The following is a 22,905-nucleotide window of genomic DNA, read 5'->3' on the forward strand; positions in this document are numbered from 1 at the left end:
CCCCCCTCCCGTCTCCAAAAGCTGTTTTCGGTTCACAGCAAGCTTTTGTTTTCCCTGTCTCCTGACATCATTGTACCGTTTACAGCATTGTGCAGCTGTTCTAGTGATGCCAGGAAACGAGGACATGCTTGCCACAACCTCCTCCCACGCCTGCTTCACCTCAGAGTATTTGGTGGTGTTCTCGCAGACTTTCACCTCACACATGACAGTCCAGGTAACTGCACCGTTATAGTAGCAATTAACCATTGTTGAAGCGCACCGGGCTTAACCTAATTATTTGAATTAACCCACTCATTGATGATGCTCATTGATCTCAATGCAAATCAAGCAGGCTAATAGGCCTACTGGAAAAAGCCCCATGCCAATCTTTAGCTACGGTGAAGGGTAGTATGTGATGATGTGGGGCTATTTTAATTCCACTGGCCAAGGGAACTTTATCAGGGTGCATAATATCCTGGATCCATGAAATAACTGGCCTTTAAAAATAAAAATCTGCCTGCCCCTATGTTAACCCTATGTGTTAAATTCCCATAGGGTTACATAGGGGGTCAAATACTTACGCCCCCTAGCATTTAAGGAATAACATTTATTTATTTACGATACATTCTTCAATCACAAAGAAAATTGGCATCCTTAGCGGTTTGATTTTTACTATTTTTTTTAAATTAAGACATTAAGATCAATTGTCAAATGATGATTTTATATTCCTGTTTTTAGGCAACTTTAGCATGGTATCAAATATATGTGCTCCCCACTGTATATTTATATTTAACCTTTTCACCTCTAACCATGCGTTTCTGATCGCCAGGATAGAGCCCTTAGTGGCCTGGTACTTAAAGGTGAATTTGGTCTTTATGGACCTTGAGTCTGACAAATAAAATTATGATGATATATATTCTGAAAGAACATGTTTTAAGGATCCCATTTCTCCATGCTTAAATATCATCATATTTATCAGCCACAAAATTTTAATTCAACACTAGGCAATAAGGTGGTATTATTGTATGCTAAGGTGTAGGCCTATTTTCGTTATTTAATTGTTTTCCAACTCTACTTTACTTTTGGTAACACAAAAAAAGTTGTAAGAATTTTCTTCTTTGTGAATTTAAAAATGACTTTTATTTTGAAGACTTGTCGGCGTACAGTAGGTGGCGGTATACAACATTTTAAAGGATGTAATCTGCCATTAAACAAAAGAAGAAGAAGAAGACTTGTCGGCCATATTGGATTTTTCATGTACTGTCGGTAGTTTTCGGTTTTCTCACGCCACTGAAGTCGGTCGCATGTCATGAAATGGATACAATATTTCGCGGTGTCACGGATTTAAACATTACATCGGTTTCGTCTCGTGTTGAGAACAGTCACTTGACCACAGCGCTAGAGGAGGAAGATTTCATATTAAGAGATCTATTAGAGCTTCCGATTGAAATTTGTGAGAGACGACCCACTTGTTTGCGGTGCTGGTGAGCTAACAGCTTATTGACTTGATACCTTCATTTTAGCGACGCAGTGTGATGGCTTAGAAATGGCATGAGTTAGAATATAATTTAACGACAGGCTATTCGAACTCAAAATACTAAAATAACAGCGAGTTTCAGTTGACAAGGAGCAATGAAGTGCTCCAAGGCATGCAGAAACTCAATGCACCGTACTCATTAAGTAAAAGCAGAGCCTGCTCATTTCCTCGGTCCTCGTCCTCACTGATCTAGATGGGCGGCATGGGATAGTGTATCCAGGATCAGTGGGACGAGCCTGGAGGACCGAGGATCTAGGAAGGATATCGAGAGGCACTGATCTATAACTAACACTGGATAGACTATCCCATTGTTTTCCCCCCATCATTCTTTATGTAGATCAGTGAGGATCGAGGCCCGGGGAGCGAGGGAGGACGTATAACGCTGCATGTCCATAAGTCAAGCGTGCACGCTGGGCAGTGTGCATTTTCCGGAAGTTACGTCAGAATAGACTGTCCGAAAGTCAAGCGCTCTCACTAGTTGGGTACTTAGTTTGGCGTCATTTCCAAGCGTGCATCGATGCACCTTTTTTGGCCTCAGATATCCCATAATCCATTGCGCAGCGCAGGTCAAGCTCCACACGTCATGCGAATCGTCAACACACCCCTCTCCCCGAGTCAGGTGACGCCAACTAGTTAGTGCTGTCCAAATGTAGGTAGGGACGCACACTGAGGAGCAAACTAACTAAGACGCTACTGACAAGAAGGTACTATCCAGGGTGCACGCTTGACTTCAGGACACAACCATACTGTAGAGCTGCATTCAAACGGAAACAGCTAGGCGACCTCCACTCGTGATTTCCTGTTAAAGTAAATATTTCATGCGCTATTGCGCTACATAACGCCATTTCACTGCTTGCTTGACACCCAAATAAGGCCCGAAGTGCAGTGCCATGCCGCCAGCTGGTGGCCATTATATTTAATGTAGCCCTATTTACTAGAAAAGAGGCAGCCGACCGTCGAATAATCTTGTACTTCCTTAATTAGAGTGCATGCAAATGCACTCTACTGTTATCCGATATCTTCTTATTTTACCAAAGACATCGATCCTTTTGTGTTATAAAAACAGACGAAGTGACAAACAAATAATAATGTCATATAGCTTTGGCTACCATTACTCTCGCTTGATTTCCTCGTGAAACCGCCATCAGAAAGATATGGAACGCATCTCAGATGAAAGAGGAGAGCTAGAGCTATCCACAGATTAGGGTTGGGCGATGTCCCCTTAATTGGCATATGACGATGTGTACAGTAAAACATCGCGATGGACGATGATATCGTCGTCGGGGGGGGGGGGGGGGTTGTAAATATATTATATTATAGGCTATATATGGCCTATATTAAATATTATATAGGCTATATGGCCTGGTGAAAGTGGACAGCTAAGAGACATACTGACTGGGCTACTGTGTGGAAGATCTGCTCCAAGAAAATCCTAGTAAGAGACCGACAGACAGCCAATCTAAACACCTGCTTACACCAACCAGCGGTATATTACACATTGCCAGCATTCGCTGGGCCTCGCAAAAAACCTCGCGGTCACTCATCTAAAATCTTGAATAGCCCAGTCTGTACCTAACTCATATGTTACGCATCCCACGTTATTAGGCTACCGGCTTGCCGACTATGAGGGCAGCAGAAAGTGAAAGTAGGCTGCGATCGCGCAGTCAAGTCGAATTAAATAACAGTTGAAGTAGGCTAAACAACTTTTACAAATAGCCTAACGAATCCCGATTGCCACTCCGCTGCTGGGGCTTTTGCTAAACGCAAATGCGTGAAATACAAGCATTACAGTGAAAGACGTAGGCTATAGCTTCTGATAACGATAACGAAATAAATGGTTTATTTTAAAGGAGTCCTAGAATTCAAAACCACATTCACCTTGTTACTGTTGAATTTAGGCTGCGAGCAGTGTCCAAAGGACAACACCAAAGACTTTACCGCGTCCCCCGCCTGCTTTCGTATGCAAATTGGGAAATAGAAACAGCCGTGTTGAAATGCTCCAATCTGAACAGAGCTCAGATAACACGTAATAGGCGCCCATCCCCCTTTAGATACACCCCTCGGCCCCTCTCATTTGCATACCTTCGATTAATAATTCTTGTTAAACTGCTCTTACGATGCTAGTATCTAGATATGTGGTCTATGGCAGAGACGTTGTAATGCTAGCGTTATTACAGCTAACTTTGGAGAGTTACTATACTAAGAAATGTACTGATAAAACTTACCAATCTAACACATTCATTCTGTTGGGGAATCTGCTGCACTTCATCTTCGTCAGAACTTTCTTCTGACTCGGTTTATACATGTACGGCTGTATTCCTTATTTAAATCCATTGTTGATAGCTTTATCAAAGACTTTGGCTTTATTTACCAGCAGTAAACGTAGTTTCACTTTGCTCTAGCTTCAGACCGTGGATTGAGCCAATCAACTTTCAGGACATATCGGCCAATAGACCAATCAGCGCGCATCTCATTTGAATATTCATGAACTTGCTGAGTGGGCGGGAAAAACAAACTGTTTCATTGCAAGGCTTATTTATGACCTTGTATTAGGCGATCTAGCAGTGCTCCTGGGGCGTTTTCAGCCCCACAAATTTACATATGACATTATTTAGGCTCAAAGATCAATTTGTAATGGTCAAAAAATGCGTTCTATGACTCCTTTAACACGGTGGAGAATGACGCATTCGGCGCTTCAGTGTTGTAGCCTCGCAAGAAATTACAGCTAGAATGTCCTAGTCATAACAATAATAATTCATTTGCACTATTTCATTCTTAAACATTAGGCTACATGTTTTGCGTTCAATGTAGGCTACACTGCGAGACATGTAGCCTAAAAAAGACAATAACACATTCACGTTGCAAGGAGGACTTATTTGAACAAGACGGTCTCAGACTAATATGTTTTTTAATTTTGCACTGTTTGGCTGACAGCCTCTTAAGCACCCTACAAGTGCATCAGTTCTAGGCTCAATTTCATTTACAAGGAAAAGTTTTTATTTTTTAATATTTTAGCTTAGTCTGCAGTAGAAATAAGTGGGGGCGTGGCATCACGATGGTTGCTTTCCATCGTGATGTCTGTCAACCATCACGGCGCAACCCTACCACAGATACCAAATACAACCTTCTAGGCCATAAAACAGACGAAGTGACAGCAAAATAATAACTTCATTTAGCTCCACGTACCCCATGTTTTTGTGTGGCATAATAGATGTTCATAATCCAATGTTCTCATGTGTTTCTCTATGGCAAGTCACGTTCAAAATATGGTTTTGAGATCCTAGCTAACTCCTGTATGGTAACCAATTCAAGACTCATATTGCATCCACATTTGTTTGACAAATAAACACTTTTTGCCTTTACTTTGTTTATTGCAATGCAGTAAAAACATTTTTTATAGAGAATCATCATCTGTGCACTTCATGAGTGCTACCACGCAAACAAGTCAGGTCAGATCAGCTAGTGTCACAAATATGCGCAAAAAGTGTCAAAAAGTAATTTCTCATCGCTAGATAAAAATTGCCATTTATTTCTGAAAGGCACACACCACATATTTCTATACATTGCTCAGCCCCAAAGTATACCTCCACCATGGTTCTTATATTGCCATTTTCATGGCAATCAGGCCTACACAACCATGCTTCTAACTAGAGGTAGTGAAAATGCCCTTAAAACAGTCTAGGGCTCATAGGGTTAAATAGGCCTACTGGAAGTATTGCTGTTTTCACTAGTCTCCCTCACATTTTCATCTGCTCTTACTAGTAGTAGTAACCAAAACCATATGATTTACTTAATGTTATACAAGAACAAAATATAATTGAACAGAATTGAGTTCAGACTTGAGTTCGGTGTTTTGAGTTCGGCCATCCTCAACAGTCCCAGTTTCTCATGCGGCCCCTTGGGGAAAATAATTGCCCACCCCTGATCCAACCTTTAACACTAGAAGCGCCGCGCCGTTCTGACCCACTTATACCTAGAAGCGCCGCGCCCCGGTCATTTGACCGCTTTGACGACCTACTAGAAGCGCCGTGCTGTTGTGAACTACTTAAAGCGCGGCGAGGCGGTCAAATGACCGCTGAGTCCTTAGACTGGGAGGCTTTTACTTACACATAATGATCGCAAGATGGCGCTTCGTGCACGAATGAAATCGTTGTCATAAATTCAGTTTGCACTAAGCCATGTGTCATTCGTGTCAGACCGTGTTGTTGATAATCTGTGGTTGTTTGTTTCATTATGACATACAGCACGTTTGAGTTATCTGTTAATGTATTTGTGTTGATTTGTGTTGTTTGAGGTAAAAACTTTGGAAGAGTTCTTGAACAAACCTTAAGCAAACTTGACTTTCAACTAAAATGCTCTTTAAGTGAATGTGGCTAGTTCTAATTCACTCCCCAAATTCACTTCTATTCATTTAATAGGTAGCCTATATGTTCGCGCTGCCGACTAATACTAATACTACTAATAGTCTGGTTTCAATTACACAGTAGCCAGGATTTCATGCCGCATTTTACAGGCTACCGTGGCTACTTTCTAAAACAACTTTCATTCATTTAGGGAGAAGCATCTAGGGTCTAGCTACCTCGGAGGGAGGGAGATAGAGGGGGTATTCACACCTGCCTTGTTTAGTTCGATTAAAACGAACTCAAGTTCGTTTCTTGCTTGGTTCGGACCTTTTTGACTGGTGTGAATACAATCACTCGAACTCTAGTGCGGACCAAACAAGCGGACCGAGACCCAGCTGAGGAGGTGGTCTCGGAGCGGTTCCTATCGAACCCTGGTGCGGTTCGTTTATGGTGTGAAAGCAGACCGACCTCGATCCGACTCAGTTACAGAAATGTACCTTTTTTGGATTTGACGAGCTCCCGTAGTTTTTGCGCATTATGGGAAATGTAGGATAGCTCTGTGACGCACAACAGCTGTAAGCAGCAGTGGGCTAACGCTTTTTTGCCAACAATAATTTGATTTTGCATCTCCTACCCGTTCCGTCTTCCGTAGGCCTGCTGGTAGCATGTTGGACACACATGAGAGCTCTTCTCAGCTGTTTTGTTGCACGTCTTCGTCGTTGCAAAATTACGAGCATGATATTGTTAAACTTGCATCAAACGGTCTTGACGCTCAAGCACTTCTGCAAAGCTGTAACTGTATAAACTATATTGCTAGGATAATAACGAGTACAGTACGCATACATAGTATTTACGTGGGCCAACTTTGACGTTGGCTTCCTATTCTTCACCCCACCTACACGTTTACCAGCCAATGATTGAACGACTTTAGCACATGTGCTTTTGTTTATAAATTCTGGTCCGGTTGCAATTAATCACGGTGTGAAAGCGAACCGCACTAAAAAAGAAAAAAAGAAAGAAAAATTGGTCCGGACCAAATAAGTGAACTAACGGACCTTCCTGGTGTGAATACGCCCAGAGAGAGCTATGCTGAGCAGGCATAGGCGTGAGAAGTACCATAATTTAAAATAATGAGTGAATGATATTCTCTGTTTTGCGAATGTGTAGGCTATGTTTGCGATGTCTGCTGAAAAAAAAGCTAGGCCTATTGTTTCTACAATTTAAGCTAACTTCTATGTGAATTCGAGATTCAGCATTGAGACACACATTTTCTCCTATTTGACAATCAAAGTTGTAGCTCACTGGATAGAGCTTCGGCTTGATCACCCAAGGGTTGCTGGTTCGCTCCCCAACCTATTCCTGACGGAAGTTCTTTTGAACAAGGCATCAGTAAAGTAGGCTATATTCTATTCTTTTCGATTCACATAACTACACGCACGCTGGCGAATTCGAACATTCTGAAACGCGCATATGCAATGAAACATGATTGCGCATTCTTCCACGGGTTGCCTAAACAGCCAGCTTACAGCCTAGTCTATGCAGGGGACAGATAGATGGGGTGGGGGTGGGGAGGCAGTTCCTCAATGCCTCGGTGATGATGTCTGTAGCCTAAGTATCCTAGACGAGTGTATGGGGGAGGGGGGATGATCGGTTTCAAATAGGCTGCAATGGATAGTGTGTTGTATAGACCCCGAAGCCATTTGCTTTGAGAACGGCTGGCTAATGAAGTTGTTGGCTGGCTAGCTGGCTCAGCCAAAACCTTAATGCAGCCGCCACAGTTTTCATGACTGATAATGGCTTTAGTTGCCACTTCATGTCTACAGATGTGTATATTGTATTAGATATCAACACACAATGTTATTGTATTGTTTTGGACAACGTTCTGCACGTTTCACTTCAATGTAGACTGCATGCGTTCATTGCGTTGTGAACAGCGCAGCAATCTCTGGAAAGGAAACGGTGGAAGTCGCATCAGTAGGCTAGCTAATAGCCTATCACGTTCAATGCTGTAAATCCATCTGTTCCAGAATATTTGGTTCATATCATCAATCTTTGGTTTTGGTGTTTGTGCAACCGGGCCCTGACGATTTAACAAAAGTCTGAGTAGCCCTACGTAGGAATTAGGAAAATAGCCTATGTAAGGTGAGATCAAAATCAGGCTACTTTGTTTGCTGCTTTTCCCCATGTCATTTTCATTGGTCGTCAACTCACTGGGAGTCCTGTGTGTCGTAGCAACGAGCACAATACTGATGTGGTGTGTCCAGTGGGAAAATCTCATGTAGGCCTAGTTTCTAGGCTATCGTTTATTTTTTCGCGTGTCACTATGATATAATTATTTTTAGATGCAAAAAGTCTAACTGGCTTAGTCAAAGTTTGTCAGTTGGCGGCAGAAAATGATTGGCTGGCGAAATTATTTTTCGTTAATGGTAGGCCTAAACATATTGCGATTCATCCGTTTATTTCAGATAGGTTGTTATTAAAAACCATTAACAAAAAATAATTGTTCATCGACGTTGAAAAACGGTCAGTAAATTCTATCGATATAAGATTTTGCATTTCGCTCCTGCCGAGATGTGAACACGGGTCTCCGGCGTTGCAGACAGGAGTGTTAACGCTGCGCCAATTGACATTATACAACAAGTGTGTTAGGATAGGTCCTTGACTTGACGTAACTCAGTCAGTCCAGCAAATATGTAAGAAAATGCTTATACATTAGTCTGAGCTTTAAAAGATAAGATGTACAACTATGAATGTACGTAGGCATACGCGCCCTACGTACATAAATAGGCTACGACGAAAATATGTTTTACACATGTAGGCCTGTCGCAACGTTTTCAAAACAAACTCGCATTTTACCACTGTAAATCGCCTCCATAGACTATGCCATGTAAATGAAAAATAGTTATTAAAATAAAGCACATATATAATACATGTTGCACATTTATAAACGATATGTTTTATGGTAAAATATTATTCTCATGCCCGACTGACAGGAAATCCTTGCGACATCTGCTGTGAGAAAAGAGAATAGCAGCCTGGACAAAAATGGCCGAACGCGAGACAACATAGTGTTGTCACATAAGTGAGCGCAAAATAGCTCTAAACTAGCTTGTACCGGTGTGCTTTTGATCATGTAAAAATTCTGGGTGACAAAACACGCGTATTTAGGAAAAGTCGTGAACGTAGGGTCCTGGAATTTAATCGGGTGAAAAGATTTTTTTTTTTTGTAATCGCTGCGGTCAAATGACCGCAGCCCGGCAGTTCTAGGTATATCTAGGTCAAACCCACACGGCGCTTCTAGGAATACGCGTCAGCTGTCAAATGACCGCAGCCCGGCAGTTCTAGGTATATCTAGGTCAAACCCACACGGCGCTTCTAGGAATACGCGTCAGCGGTCAAATGACCGGCGCTTGGCGCTTCTAGTGTTAACCCTTAGAACTCGGATTTTTTACATATTGGGGTTTAAATACATGTATGAGGGCTTCAGAGAGGTGCACTATTAAGTGTCTTATATCATTTTTCTCAGCAGAACCTTGGCAACATGATGGAATACAGCTTATTTTATGTTAACCTACTGTATATGAAAGGACAATAATCATGAAAAATATTAATTAATAATTAAATATTTTATTAACAAATCAATATCAATAATATCAAACATACAGATTAAAAATATTTTAATGGCTAAAATTGTAAACACAATTGTTTATAAACAAATTAAATCACAGTCCTTATAATACATTTCAGAAAAATTTATATATTGTCATATATTAGCAAAATATTATAGGCGTTTTTATAATGTGTGATATACAATGTGATTATAATGTGTGATGTACAATATAATCTTCAGAAACAAGCAAATTTAGTCATATAACAGCAAATGTTATACAAGAACAAAATTTAATTGAACAGAATTGAGTTCAGACTTGAGTTCGGTGTTTTGAGTTCGGCCATCCTCAACAGTCCCAGTTTCTCATGCGCCCCCTTGGGGAAAATAATTGCCCACCCCTGATCCAACCTTTAATAACATCAGTTTTCTTTGTGTTAAATTTCCCATAGAGGCAGGTAGATTTTTGTAATTATTTATTAATTTTAAATGGCAGTTATGTCGTGGATCCAGGACACTATGCACCCTGATAAAGTCCCCTTGGCCTTTGGAATTAATATAGCCCCACATCATCACATACCCTTCACCATGGTCTGGAGATTGACATTGGTTTTATTTTAGTTAGCCTATTAGCTGGTTTCATTCTCGTTGAGCTCAATGCAAGGCAAACCAGCTAACAGTTATGCTCGAAATCCCTGTCTGGGGAGGCCCACTCAATTCATTCATTACCAAGTTGCCAACCCGTAACTATAGCCCACAAAATTTGTGGAAAAGTGATGTATTTTTTGCCTCATTATGTGTCTATAAACAAGGTATATGCCGGCTTGTTGTGCCTGTTCCATGTGGCGGCATTATATTATGGGGGGCCAGGAGGCAGGACCAGCTAGCAAATTCAAATATGACATGCAACAGGGGGTGTATACACATGCACACAGGCAGGCACACATAGTCAGTACACACACCCCAGCTATTAGCAGGGTGTCCGCGGGGTCTAAAAAAGTCTAAAATTACACATTTTCAATTTTAGGCCTAAAAAAGTCTAAAATATAGAGATATTCTGCACTGTAAGTCTAAAATTGAGTCTGAGTAATTTAAGACCTACGTTTCAAAAATATCGACAAAGTCCTTGTCCTTGTCAGTTGTTGTTGTATTATAAGATATTGCAAAGTACTTTTGGCTGACCAATGCACAAACCTAAAACTGGAAAAAACGCTTTGAACGTTTCATTTCGGGCGGGCGGGCGTGTGTGAGTCAGTAACTAAATTAGAAACTTTGTTGTTGCAGTGCAATTTCCCATTGCCAACCAAGTTGCTAACAGGTTAGCGTTAGCAACTATCGTTAATTCTTTTCTTAATACTTCGTGAAGGTCTTAAATTTAACTCATGATGGTCTAAAATTGCACTTGTTAAAACCTGCAGACACCCTGTATTAGGCCTTTATGAGTGTCATCAGTGCATGTTTTACACTAGGATATATCAGTTGCTCTTTAGCAACAAACATGAACTAACCTTAATGTTATTCTTCACTTTTTCTCTGTAGCCGGCCAGAGAAAGTATGCCTCTGCCCATTTCTCCCTGGGTGTCCTCTGGATGTGTCCACTCGTTTATACATTGTTCAACACCCAGCAGAGGTGAGTTTCTCAGTTAAAAAAATATGACACCATAGCTGTTAAAAAAAAACTCCAGTCTAAAAACTGATGGATGACCTGTAAACCTTTGTTGGGGATCAAAATTACGTTAATCAGAGTAGTTTAAAAAAAATACCATATTTGCATTGGCAAAAAATTACATCACATAACCTTGAAGGCAAGCTATAATGTCAAAACTAGGACAAGATTGCGGCTATTGGAAGAATAGTCAGTGACCTTATTATTCCTCCAGCCACCGCCATCTTGTCCTGACTGAACAAGGAGCAGGTCAACCTGATTCACAACAACCTCTGTTGCATAACTGGCCAGATCAATATCCCACAAGTGACTTGATGCTATACTCCAATGAGCCAGTGTTCCTTTTATTTTTTTGAGCAGTGTTTTATCCCGTGAGGGAAATTCGGTTTCTGCATTTATCGTTTGTGAATTAGTGAACACACACAGACCACAGTGAAAACACAGTGAGGTGAAACACACACTAACCCGGAGCAGTGAGCTGCTTTCTCAACAATGGCGCTCGGGGAGCAGTGAGAGGTTAGGTGCAAGGGCACTTCAGCCGTGGATGTGGACATGGGAGAGCAGTGGTCAACGCACACATTTTTCCTACTGGTCGGGGATCGAACCCGAAACCCTCCGGTTACAAGCTCTAACCAGTAGGCCACGGCTGCCCCTACTTTTTTACACTTCCAAAGGTAAAAATGCTTAGTTTTGTCTGCAGGGACCCTCCCCACAACAGTATAGTAGTACAATAGACGTCTGAAGTTCGCCTACAAAAAGGACCCAAAGCTGCCATCTTTGCTACTATTTTCAGAACCTTGATGTCATTTTTCAAAACTCTAGAAACAAAACTCAAAACGGTTATCACTTGTAACACAGGCTGTCTAATGTTCAAAACATTGGATTGTGCATTCATATCTTCAAAGAAATCTTGCACTTGCACAATCATTGGTTCAAAAGACAAATTTACTGTGAAATACCACTGAAACACAGCTATAGATCACCCGCACACAAGCAACCGATAGTTTCACTGTGTCATTGTTCGTACAATCAATAGATATTGTAGAACAAAATAGGTGATACAGGTTTCATTATGGTACTACATGTACAGTACAGTAAACACATCTCTGTAAAAGTACTGCAGTAGTAGAGAGAATACTACCGACATAGTGGAATCATTGAACAAAGTTTGTAATATATTGATGCAAAACACTACAGTACAATCACAGCCAGGGCTCAAAATTAGTACCCACCAAGCGCCAATGGCGTGTAGATTTCTGTTCTGGCGAGTGAATTATGACAAGTAATCCGCCACTTTGGCGTGTGTAAAACGGCCATTAGTCATCAACGAAATATATATGGTTATATTACGTTAACGACAAAACTCTGCTGTATGGTGTGTGTGTGTGTGTGTGTGATTGCCGCTAGCCCCTCCTTGGCTCACAGTCTCTCTCCTGCAGCAGCGGCTGCTAGCTCGCAGGCAGCTGCGTGCTTTAAAAGAGTGGCTGCTCTGTCCAGTGGCAGTGAATGCTAGACAGCGGTCTGATCTGGCGCTCGAAAACTGCAGAGTTAGTTGAGCTTGTAGCTTCAAGAACTGCAAGCGAGCATCACAGATTTGTCAGCTAATCCTGTCCACCCCTGCCTTTTTCCGTTCTCTAGCCTATTAAATTATTGACGCCTTGACTGGCGTGATATATGACGCAAAATGAAAGTAAATAAAACAGAGAGCGATCGGGCAACTTCTGTGTCAGTGATAGGCTGAGTGATAGAGCAAGAATTAAACATTGTATCCATAAGTGAGGCGGAAAACTATATCCTGTTGAGAGTCACGTGAAAGGGTGTTCGAATGAAAAGGACAGACTTCATGGAGGACGTAGTGGACGAAGAACAGACACATGAATTTAGTTTATTTTATTACTTTGCCTCATATTTTCAGTTCTTTCATCCTTATGATTGAACAAGTATGAATGAGATGCACGTAAATGAAATTTAAGGTATTAAAAAATATTGCAGGTATAAAGATGGTTAGTGTAATAATGACTGGAAAGTAAAAAAAAATGGTCTTTGTTAAATCTTTTCCAAATGTAGTGTATAATGACATGAAAACAAGCAATAGTTAAAGGTACTATATCATTAGTACTTAAAAATAACTTTAAAATTTGTTTTTCAAAATAACTTTAAAATTTTGGCTGGTAAAAAATCTGCTTGGCCGGTAACTTTTTCCAGTTACCAGCCACATTGGCTGGTAAGCCAAAAAGTTAATTTTGACCCCTGATCACAACATAGATTTATTTGAATTAAAGTAAAAAGAATTGGCTATGAAATAGAAAAGAAAAGACAGCCTGATGAAGCATTGTAAAATATTAGGCCACATCCATGGATATTGTAGTCTAATTGATTCATGCTCCACGCTAATTGGTGACAGTGAATCTTGTTACAGCAGTGGCGGACTGTGAGTTCAGCAATTAGGCCTTCAATAATGACTATTTTTTGGCAAAAAATAAATACATTAGGGGGGCGTTATGGGGGGATTCCCCCGGAGATTTTTTTTTACATTACAAGGTTAAAATGTGCAATTTCCCTGCATTTCACAGTGGGAGAGAAACGTTTTCTCTTTCTAACGCGAGTCGGTGTATCACTATTTTCGTTACATAAACAAATACGTCCAAGCTGAATTCCGCATTGTTTATTGGTAAACATAACATCTTTATTGGGACCTGGCCATTATCCTTATCAGCAGCATGGGTTTGAGCAGACTAGGCCCTACTTGAAATATTTAGGCTATCGGCTTACTTGCTTCAGACTGTTTGTAGAGCTCTTCTATTTAGCTGTAGCATCAGTCCAATTATTTTAGGTTGCTTCGCTGCTGCTCCGATTACTCAAAAGCTAGTCATGTGGAACTACAGGGCTAGGCTATCCTACAGTCAGTATCTTTGCTACAGTGTTTGCCAAACCTTCACGGTGCACTATGAGAAATGTCTCAACAGAAAATGTCACAGCACACCACCCATGATATTAAACATAAAAGTCACAAAACGTATTGCCCTAATGTTGCCACTGCTTGTTGGCTATTTCAGAATGCCATTGGCATTGGCATTAATAAACACATAATGAATCAGATTATGTCAAAAACTCAATTTAGACCAAAAGTGGAGATAGAACCTTATAATTCTCAGTTCACGTTATGGCCATGCCACAGATTTCACCAATAATTTCCACAAAACTCAAAGAGATCAAAAGTCGGACTAAACTAGCAGGGCAGTAGACTGGCAGTAAACCAGACCTTGGAGGGCAGGGAGGGAAACAAATGACAGTTTGACATGCCGATCCCGACAGCTTCACCAAAGTCTCATCAACTCGCACACAACTTCAAGCTAGCATACCAGTGTTTCCCACAGATTAGAAGGCAATGTGTGGTGGTCGCCCCATGTCTTGGTCTGGGGGGTGGGGGGGTGTACCGGCACCAAATGTAGGTGCACCCATATTTTTCATTGCATCGCCTTTTTATCGCTCTCCTGTCATAGAATGTGAATAATTTTTTAACAAGATGTAAAGCTTGTCTTTATTTGAAACACACACATTATGTAATTATGAATAATTAGTCTATTATAGGCCTACATTCCATATACTGACATTTCTGATATTCATAACAGCAATCTTTATGCAGATTATGGCCTAGGCCTACTATTCATATTATAACTCCACCTCTTAAATTCAGCTGTCTGGTTAAAGCCTCCAATTAAATATTGTAAACAAAGTAGCAGGCTAAGTTTATCATACTCTACTGGTTGGACTGTTCAGGTAAGCTAATACTTTTTCTCCTTGGGACAGGCCCCTTTAAGTCTTGGAGTTGAAAAACATTGGTATTGAGAAGGAGTTTAATCAAATGTCTGCAGCATAGCCTACTAATGATGCTAAACGGATCTAACAGTAATTTAGCTAGTCGTCTTCTTTGCGTCATTGCGTTCACGATTGTGAATGTTTTATCTAGATTAAATGTGCATGTCGAGGACGGCTGTCCATTGAGCGCGCACGAGAGCGGGCCATGGAGAATGAGTTTACATCTACTGTTTGGAAAAGTTGCACACAGTCTACAAAGTTTGCGGAAGAACTTAATGCTTCACCCCAGCAGCGTCATGTGGATCAGTGCGACCACGCTTCCAGGGATGATATCGTTGATTTTGATGGAGACAGACGCGGTGTGCACGGAAGGGAGGGGCTGTGTGTGTGCGTGTCTTTGTGTGTATGAGCGGCAGATGCGTGATTGACAGAGAGGGAGAGCAGGGAAAGGAAATTCAGTTTAACGAATGCTGCGTGTTTTTCAATAGCGTTAAAAACTAAATAAATAAATAAAAAATGAATAACGAAACGCAATATGTGGCGGCCGGTGCTGAATCTGTGGCGCACCGCCACAAATTAGTCTATGTGTGGGAAACACTGCATACAATCTAGTCGTACCAAGCTAACAATCTAGTCGTAACCAAGCAGCACTAAAACACGTTTGTTTGTTATATAGTAAAGGGTCAGATAACAAGCATCTATTTCAAGTCTTATGTTATGAAATAAACATGAAACAAAACTTACCAATTCCTGCAGTGACCAGCTACGTGCAGAGTTATAGCTGACGTTATGTGTAGCACTATCGATATCTGCTAGTCCAGCTGATACTATACATTATTTTTGCTTAATGATGGTTTATTTACTATTCATAACTATAACCATAGTCATGTCAGTATGACACATTTATTTATCCATTGAAGTCCAGTCTGATTCTGACACTGGCACAAGATGTTCCTCACGTCAAGCCATAGACAGTAAACGCCTCAAACAGCGTTAACATTTGTGATGAACGATTCCGGGTATTCTTTTCGAACGTTGCAGGCCTAGCTGCAGTCAGACCTGCCTACCTCGCCATAATAGGTCGATTTGATTGGCTAATTAGTCAGATGTAGCCATCAATCAACCCGAATCCAAATATATGATTTCTAATGGTTGCTTAGGTACCGTAAACGCAGTGATTCCTTGTGAAGGCCTGATGCGGGCCTTCACAAGGGAACTCATGGAATTAGATGAAAATATATCGCACACTCTCGCTATTTGTTCAGACAGTCTGTCAATCAAATCACATAGCCGACAGCGGTAGTAGTCGAGAACGATTGGGGAAGGAGAAGCAGGAGCAAATAATAAATGGTTAAGTAAAATGTTATTAAAGACACTAGTATTTTTCATTCGTTTGGAAATAGTTAGGCCTTCAGAGAAGGCCTTGAAGGCCCTGACGGTTCGCCACTGCGTTACAGTATCTTGAAACTTTCATGATTTGCAGTAAACATGAAAGATTGTGTGTCTGTTTCCATACAACTATGCATTATCATTTTGAGCAGTTGCATCAATTGATAGTTCATTGTAAGGAAATGAATAGACGCTCATTTGAAATGTAATATGTGAATTGCCTTTTGAAATAGTAGTACTTTGATGTTAAGTTGTATCATATTGAACAGGTGAGTTTTGTTGAATGAACAAATGATCTAAGTTGTATGTGTATTGTATCCAAGCAATTGAGAAAAGGGTTAGAGTTTTGAAAAATGTGCATTTTGATCAAAAAAATGACATCAAGGTTCTGAAAATAAACCGCTCACAAAAAGTAAGGAAACTTGACTTTGGCCCATTATATCTCCCCTTTAGTAATACCAACCAGTAAAGTGTTTCATATCATTTTTATCGTTGATTTGTCACCTTTACAATGAGGTATAGCTTGTAAGCATAGGGCAATCATGGAATGAGCAACACAAGCAAACGTGTAAGTAGTGCCAACGAAAAATGTGCCAAAATGGCCTGTTATGCTGTTGGAATTCACCTTTGTTACTTCAAGCATTGGCGATTGCACTCTCCCACAGAAATGAGGAAAACAAAACATGTTAGGCATACATTTGTTCATTTTATACTCAGTGTCAGGGTCCTCAGTAGCGTGTAGAGGATCCATATGCAGCCACAACAGCTTGGCACCTTCTTCTCATGCAGGTCACCAACCTGGCTACATTCTGCTGTGGGGTGACATCTCCCTAACTGGAAAGACAGACCTTGTTATCATTGAAGGCAATCATCATGCAGTTAGATACCGGAATGAGATTCTGGAGCCAGTGGCAATTCCATATCTCCAGAATATGGGACCAATTGCCATCCTCCAGGATGACAACGCTCGCCCCCATAGAGCTGGGATCATCAGAGAGTACCTCTAGAGGATTTGGGAGTGGAGAGGATCGAATGGCCTACCTTGAACACTTGTGGGATCAACTTGGGCGTGCTGTACGTGCCAGAGTTACCAACAAAACCAGGTTGGCTGACTTACAACAGATCCTTATCGAGGAATGGAATGCCATCCCACAGCAGAATGTAGCCAGGTTGGTGACCAGCATGAGAAGAAGGTGCCAACCTGTCTACACGCTACTGAGGACCCTGACACTGAGTATAAAATGAACAAATGTATGCCTAACTTTTCTGTGGGAGAGTGCAATCGTCAATGCTTTAAGTAACAAAGGTGAATTCCAACAGCATAACAGGCCATTTTGGCACATTTTTCGTTGGCACTACTTACATGTTTGCTTGTGTTGCTCATTCCATGATTGCCCTATGCTTACAAGCTATACCTCATTGTAAAGGTGACAAATCAATGTTAAAAATGATATGAAACACTTTACTGGTTGGTATTACTAAAGGGGAGATATAATGGGCCAAAGTCAAGTTTCCTTTCTTTTTGTGAGCAGTTTAGTAGCAAAGTGATTGTAAAAAAACTGTAATTGAAGCTAATTGCCAAGTTGCATTGTAAGTTAGCTCTGGGGTAGCAAAGATCAAAGTGTGCCCTCTTCACCTACCAAAGATCACAGTATCCACTATCCACAATATAACACTTCCACCATGCACGTGTGTCGTGCTGTTTACCTCCACGGTAAACGGCACAACGCTTTGAATTGTGGGTAATTCCCTTTGGTGAAGTCTGCACTGATGCAGACTCACGGAAAGGGCTCGCAAGTTTGTACTCAAACCCTCACTCCTTTTTAAATTCAACATTGGGACAGCTTAGGCCCTTACGAATTTTGCGAGAACGTGCACCAAAGTCCATGAGTCTGTGAGCCCGGACTTTGGGATTGGGCCAGTGACATTTTGAGCCTAGTCAGTGGCTTGAAGTAGCGATTTACTTTGACATAGTGTGTTTACCTTCAAGGCTTTTGTATGCTATTTCTTTGGAAATGCATACTTCAATCTTACTCAAAACTTACTCCAATTAACGTAATTTTGGTCCCTAACTAAAGTTTACAATCGTAATCGTCCAAATATTGACCCTAATTTGTTTTTAGACTGGATTATTCCTTTAAATTACACAGCTGCTTGAACTGTTGCTCCTACATTCTGCAGTTTGTTTTTATGTTCCAATTATTTGGCCTGCTATGTTCTTCAGGAGAGCAGAGTTCTTCGCACTGTGCCTCTGCTAGCTGCCTGCCTGCCGCCTGAGAAATGTAAAGTCTTTGTTGGACGGAGGTTCAGTGAAGAAAGGTATTTATTCAGTATTACAAATTTAGTTTGACAAGTAGTGTTTCGTTTGAAAGTAGTGTTTCAGAATAAAAACTCCTGCCTATATTCAATTTAAAGGGACACTTCACCGATTAGCATTAAGCTTTGTATCTTTAGAAAACCAGTCATGTTTTTGAATGGTCGTGCATCATTCCCTCAGTTTGCCTTGAGATGGGAGAAATATGGATTTCAATGAAACCCATAAATAGGACTTCCTGCTTTCAATGATGTAAAATGATGATTTTTACATAATTGAAAGCAGGAAGTCCAACATTGAAATCCATATTTCTCCCATCTCAAGGCAAACTGAGGGAATGATGCACGACCTTTCAAAAACATGACTGGTTTTCTAAAGATAAAAAGCTTAATGCTAATCGGTGAAGTGTCCCTTTAAAAAGAAATGTATTTTCATATCGATACAAACTAGACCTATGTGTTTTGTAATAATGTTACCGTTTCTTACTGGATTGCCTGTTTTCCCTGTATTTTGGTTGGAACTAAGGGTGCAGGGTTTTATGGGGACAGGAAGTGGAGTGAGCCTAAAGGGCCATTCACACCAAGAACGATAACGATAACTATAACCATAACGATAAAAGCGTCCACACTGGCCAACGATAAGAAAAGTCTCTCCTCATGTTAATGAATGTGATGGCTAGAATATTATGGGTTCTGATTGGCTGTTAGCTTTTCATCGTTCTCAAAATCGCTCTGAAAGTGATCAACAACGATATCGTTCTTCATGTTGTTATCGTTATAGTTCATGTGTGAACGTTGTCATTCATATTAACGAGAGCGATATTTATTTATAGTTATCGTTATCGTTATCGTTCTTGGTGTGAACGGGCCTTAATGCTTAGTTCTGGTCCACAACTGTACCTACTGTTCATCTCTGTGTCTGTTTTATTGAGTGTCAAGCTTGGTTCCAAAATGCTATCTCCATCAAGTACTAAAAAGTAATGGGGTCATTCCGTGTCAAATCACCCAGTGCCGGAAAGTGACCCTCTCCGAAAAAATCTGAAATAAATCACAGGTGTTTGTAGACTAGACCTATGCACAAATCTGAAATAGTATACCTGGATCACTAATGGTTTAAAATCTACAGGCCTTTGAAGCTTCAAGTCATTTTAAGCATTGTGGTGAACAGTCCTTTTTGGTCAACTTGCAACGTTATTGGTTCTTTTGGTATTTCACACACATCAGTGAAACTATGTGAATGGAAGCACATTTTCCTGTTGAATTAAGAAATCTAATCAGATGAGACGTGTCTTGTGTAATTTCCCCTCTGCAAAGCTCTGAAAATGGCTATAAATTCATTATGTGAAAAGACATCATCACTTTTGAAGGCTTCTCATTCGAAAGGTATGTGCCACAAATTTCATCAGGTTTTTTTCCCACTCATATATGGATTATAAGGTCATGTCCATGCATCAACTTTGGTTGTAATCGTTGTCATATTGTCAGAGCATTTTGTTTTAATTGGGCTTGATTTTCAAAAAGCCCATTTTCGTCCTATCATTTCACCATGTGGACAGTTAACAGGATTTTTTTTAATTTTACCATATCACATTCTGTATGTGAGGATCATCTGTCCAAAATTTGGGCTTGTTGCTGAGTTTCTTTATTGGAGATATGATTTTTGGAAAATATCCTCTATAAATCCACTGAACTTGCATTGGATCTGCAGTAATACTTTGCACCACATGGGATGCTCTTTTAATACAGTGGAAGTCAATGGAAGAGTAAGAGATTCACTTGTTTGCTGCACATATCCAATCTAAACACACATTTTATGGTTCATAGTTGAATTTCTCCAAGTAATGATTGCAACATGAACAACATACTACTCATAAATAAATCTTATTTAGCTAAATAAACTGATCAAGCTAAATATACACACATAAGACTGACTGATCATACATGCAGCAAGAGGATTTAGCTTGCCATCTTTGTAACAGTTTTCTACACCACCATAGAAGTTGGAAAAAGAAAGTCATGAACATATTCAAGAAAAAAGGGGTTTCAAGAATTCAGTGCATTATCAGATGCAGAAAAAGCGTCAGATGCAGTTTAGAGCAGATATTTCACTTGATGAAGATGACCATGCATGTTTCCATCACATAAAAGTTTTAATCAAAAGGTATGAGGGCTCAAAACGCTATTGCCTGGATCCAAGACGCATTCATGAAAAGGAGATAACTCATCAAGTATCTTGTATGTATGATGACCAGTCAGTCTTATGTGTGTAGAATTTGCTTGATCCGCTTATTTTCTCTAAATAAGATTTATTTATGAGTAGTATGTTGTTCATGTTGCAATAATTACTTGGAGAAATTCAACTATGAACCATAAAATGTGTGTTTAGATTGGATATGTGCAGCAAACAAGTGAATCTCTTACTCTTCCATTGACTTCCATTGTATTAAAAGAGCACCCCATGTGGTGCAAAGTGGTACTGCAGATCCAATGCAAGTTCAGTGGATTTATAGAGAATATTTTCCAAAAATCATATCTCCAATAAAGAAACTCAGCAACAAGCCCACATTTTGGACAGATGATCCTCACATACAGAATGTAATATGGTAAAATTAAAAAAAATCCTGTTAACTGTCCACATGGTGAAATGATAGGACGAAAATGGGCTTTTTGAAAATCAAGCCCAAATAAAACAAAATGCTCTGACAATATGACAACGATTACAACCAAAGTTGATGCATGGACATGACCTTATAGTCCATATATGAGTGGGAAAAAAACCTGATGAAATTTGTGGCACATACCTTTCGATTGAGAAGCCTTCAAAAGTGATGATGTCTTTTCACATAATGAATTTATAGCCATTTTCAGAGCTTTGCAGAGGGGAAATTACACAAGACACATCTCATCTGATTAGATTTCTTAATTCAACAGGAAAATGTGCTTCCATTCACATAGTTTCACTGATGTGTGTGAAATACCAAAAGAACCAATAACGTTGCAAGTTGACCAATAAGGATTGTTCACCACAATGCTTAAAATGACTTGAAGCTTCAAAGGGCTGCAGTTTTTAAACCATTAGTGATCCAGACATACTATTTAAGATTTGTGCATAGGTCTAGGCTACAAACACCTGTGATTTATTTCAGATTTTTTTGGAGAGGGTCACTTTCCAAATTGGCTGAAATTGGGTGATTTGACACGGAATGACTCAATGTTATTTAACTGTGTATTTCAGGTCTTATTAATAAAATTGCAGATATGTTATTTTGATAGAGGAAAGATAAATCAAATAACAATAAATTGAAATTCATTTAAATGGACGATATACTGTATCACTGCAAAAAAAAGTATTATTAATCTTATATTAATACATGATTCTATTTGGTATTGTTTGGTAAGAAGAGACTTGTCTAGCGTTCTTTCAAAAGATCGTTTTGACTTAATTTAAGAAGACTATGGCTTATTTGAAGTTGTTGCCATTCTATTTCTTTAAAAGCCAATTATGATGTCACAAAGCCAATGTGTTAAGTCTATGGCAAAATTAAGTTTAGTTTGTATTTAATATTTCAAAAAGTAAAAGTCAGAAATATGAAAAGTAATAGACCGAAACTTTGATGCAAGAGCTACGTGTCAAAGTTTGAACCAAGTTCCTACGATAAGCGGTTAGAGTCAAATTAGGGCCTTGAATAATAATAACTAGAAATGCAATTCCAAGGAATTACCAGTGCATGAAAATGCAAAAATGTATAGATAATGTAGACGGGTGGATGACGTTTTAGGCCGAAAAAAAGTTTTTGAAAAAAAAATCAGATATTATGCATGGAAATCACTTAGTTATGTTGTACTGACTCTCCCATTCCCAAAATATGTATGATCTTTTAGAATTTGTATTGGAATTCATATTTATTCACTAATGTCTTGTGTTAGTGACTAAAATTATCATATGGTGTGACATGAAAGTTATTGTGCGTAAAACTATGATGGGGTATATATTTTTTATGTGAGTCAGTGTATCATAATCTTCTATCTTTACTTCATCAAGATCTAACATTTCCTTGTGGAAATGTGTTATATTTTACAGTATATTTATTCATCAATACACAAAGTAAGGCATTTGTCCCTAATCTTTCAATAAACTTAATATTAATTTGGACATATCTTGATACAAAAGAAATGAAATGCATACAATGTTTGTTGACCCTATTTCCTATCTGTTACATTCAGATTTGTATGATTTAGACTCTGAAAGCCT

The 22,905-nt window shown here is 39.7% G+C and overlaps 1 protein-coding gene across 1 annotated transcript in view; it reads left to right on the forward strand.

Annotated features, from left to right (window-relative positions):
* The first annotated feature begins 1,232 nt into the window (after nt 1-1,232).
* Nucleotides 1,233-22,905, forward strand: part of dtwd2 (DTW domain containing 2) — a 45,786-nt gene continuing 24,113 nt past the window's right edge. Inside the window, exons 1-3 of the mRNA XM_062554052.1 lie at nt 1,233-1,463; nt 11,006-11,096; nt 18,565-18,659. Of these exons, the coding sequence (XP_062410036.1) occupies nt 1,294-1,463; nt 11,006-11,096; nt 18,565-18,659 (356 nt within the window). The 5' untranslated portion in view covers nt 1,233-1,293. The remainder of the gene's footprint in view (nt 1,464-11,005; nt 11,097-18,564; nt 18,660-22,905) is intronic.

The sequence above is a fragment of the Sardina pilchardus genome, chromosome 14 (assembly GCF_963854185.1).
Source record: "Sardina pilchardus chromosome 14, fSarPil1.1, whole genome shotgun sequence".
NCBI classification, from domain to species: domain Eukaryota; kingdom Metazoa; phylum Chordata; class Actinopteri; order Clupeiformes; family Clupeidae; genus Sardina; species Sardina pilchardus.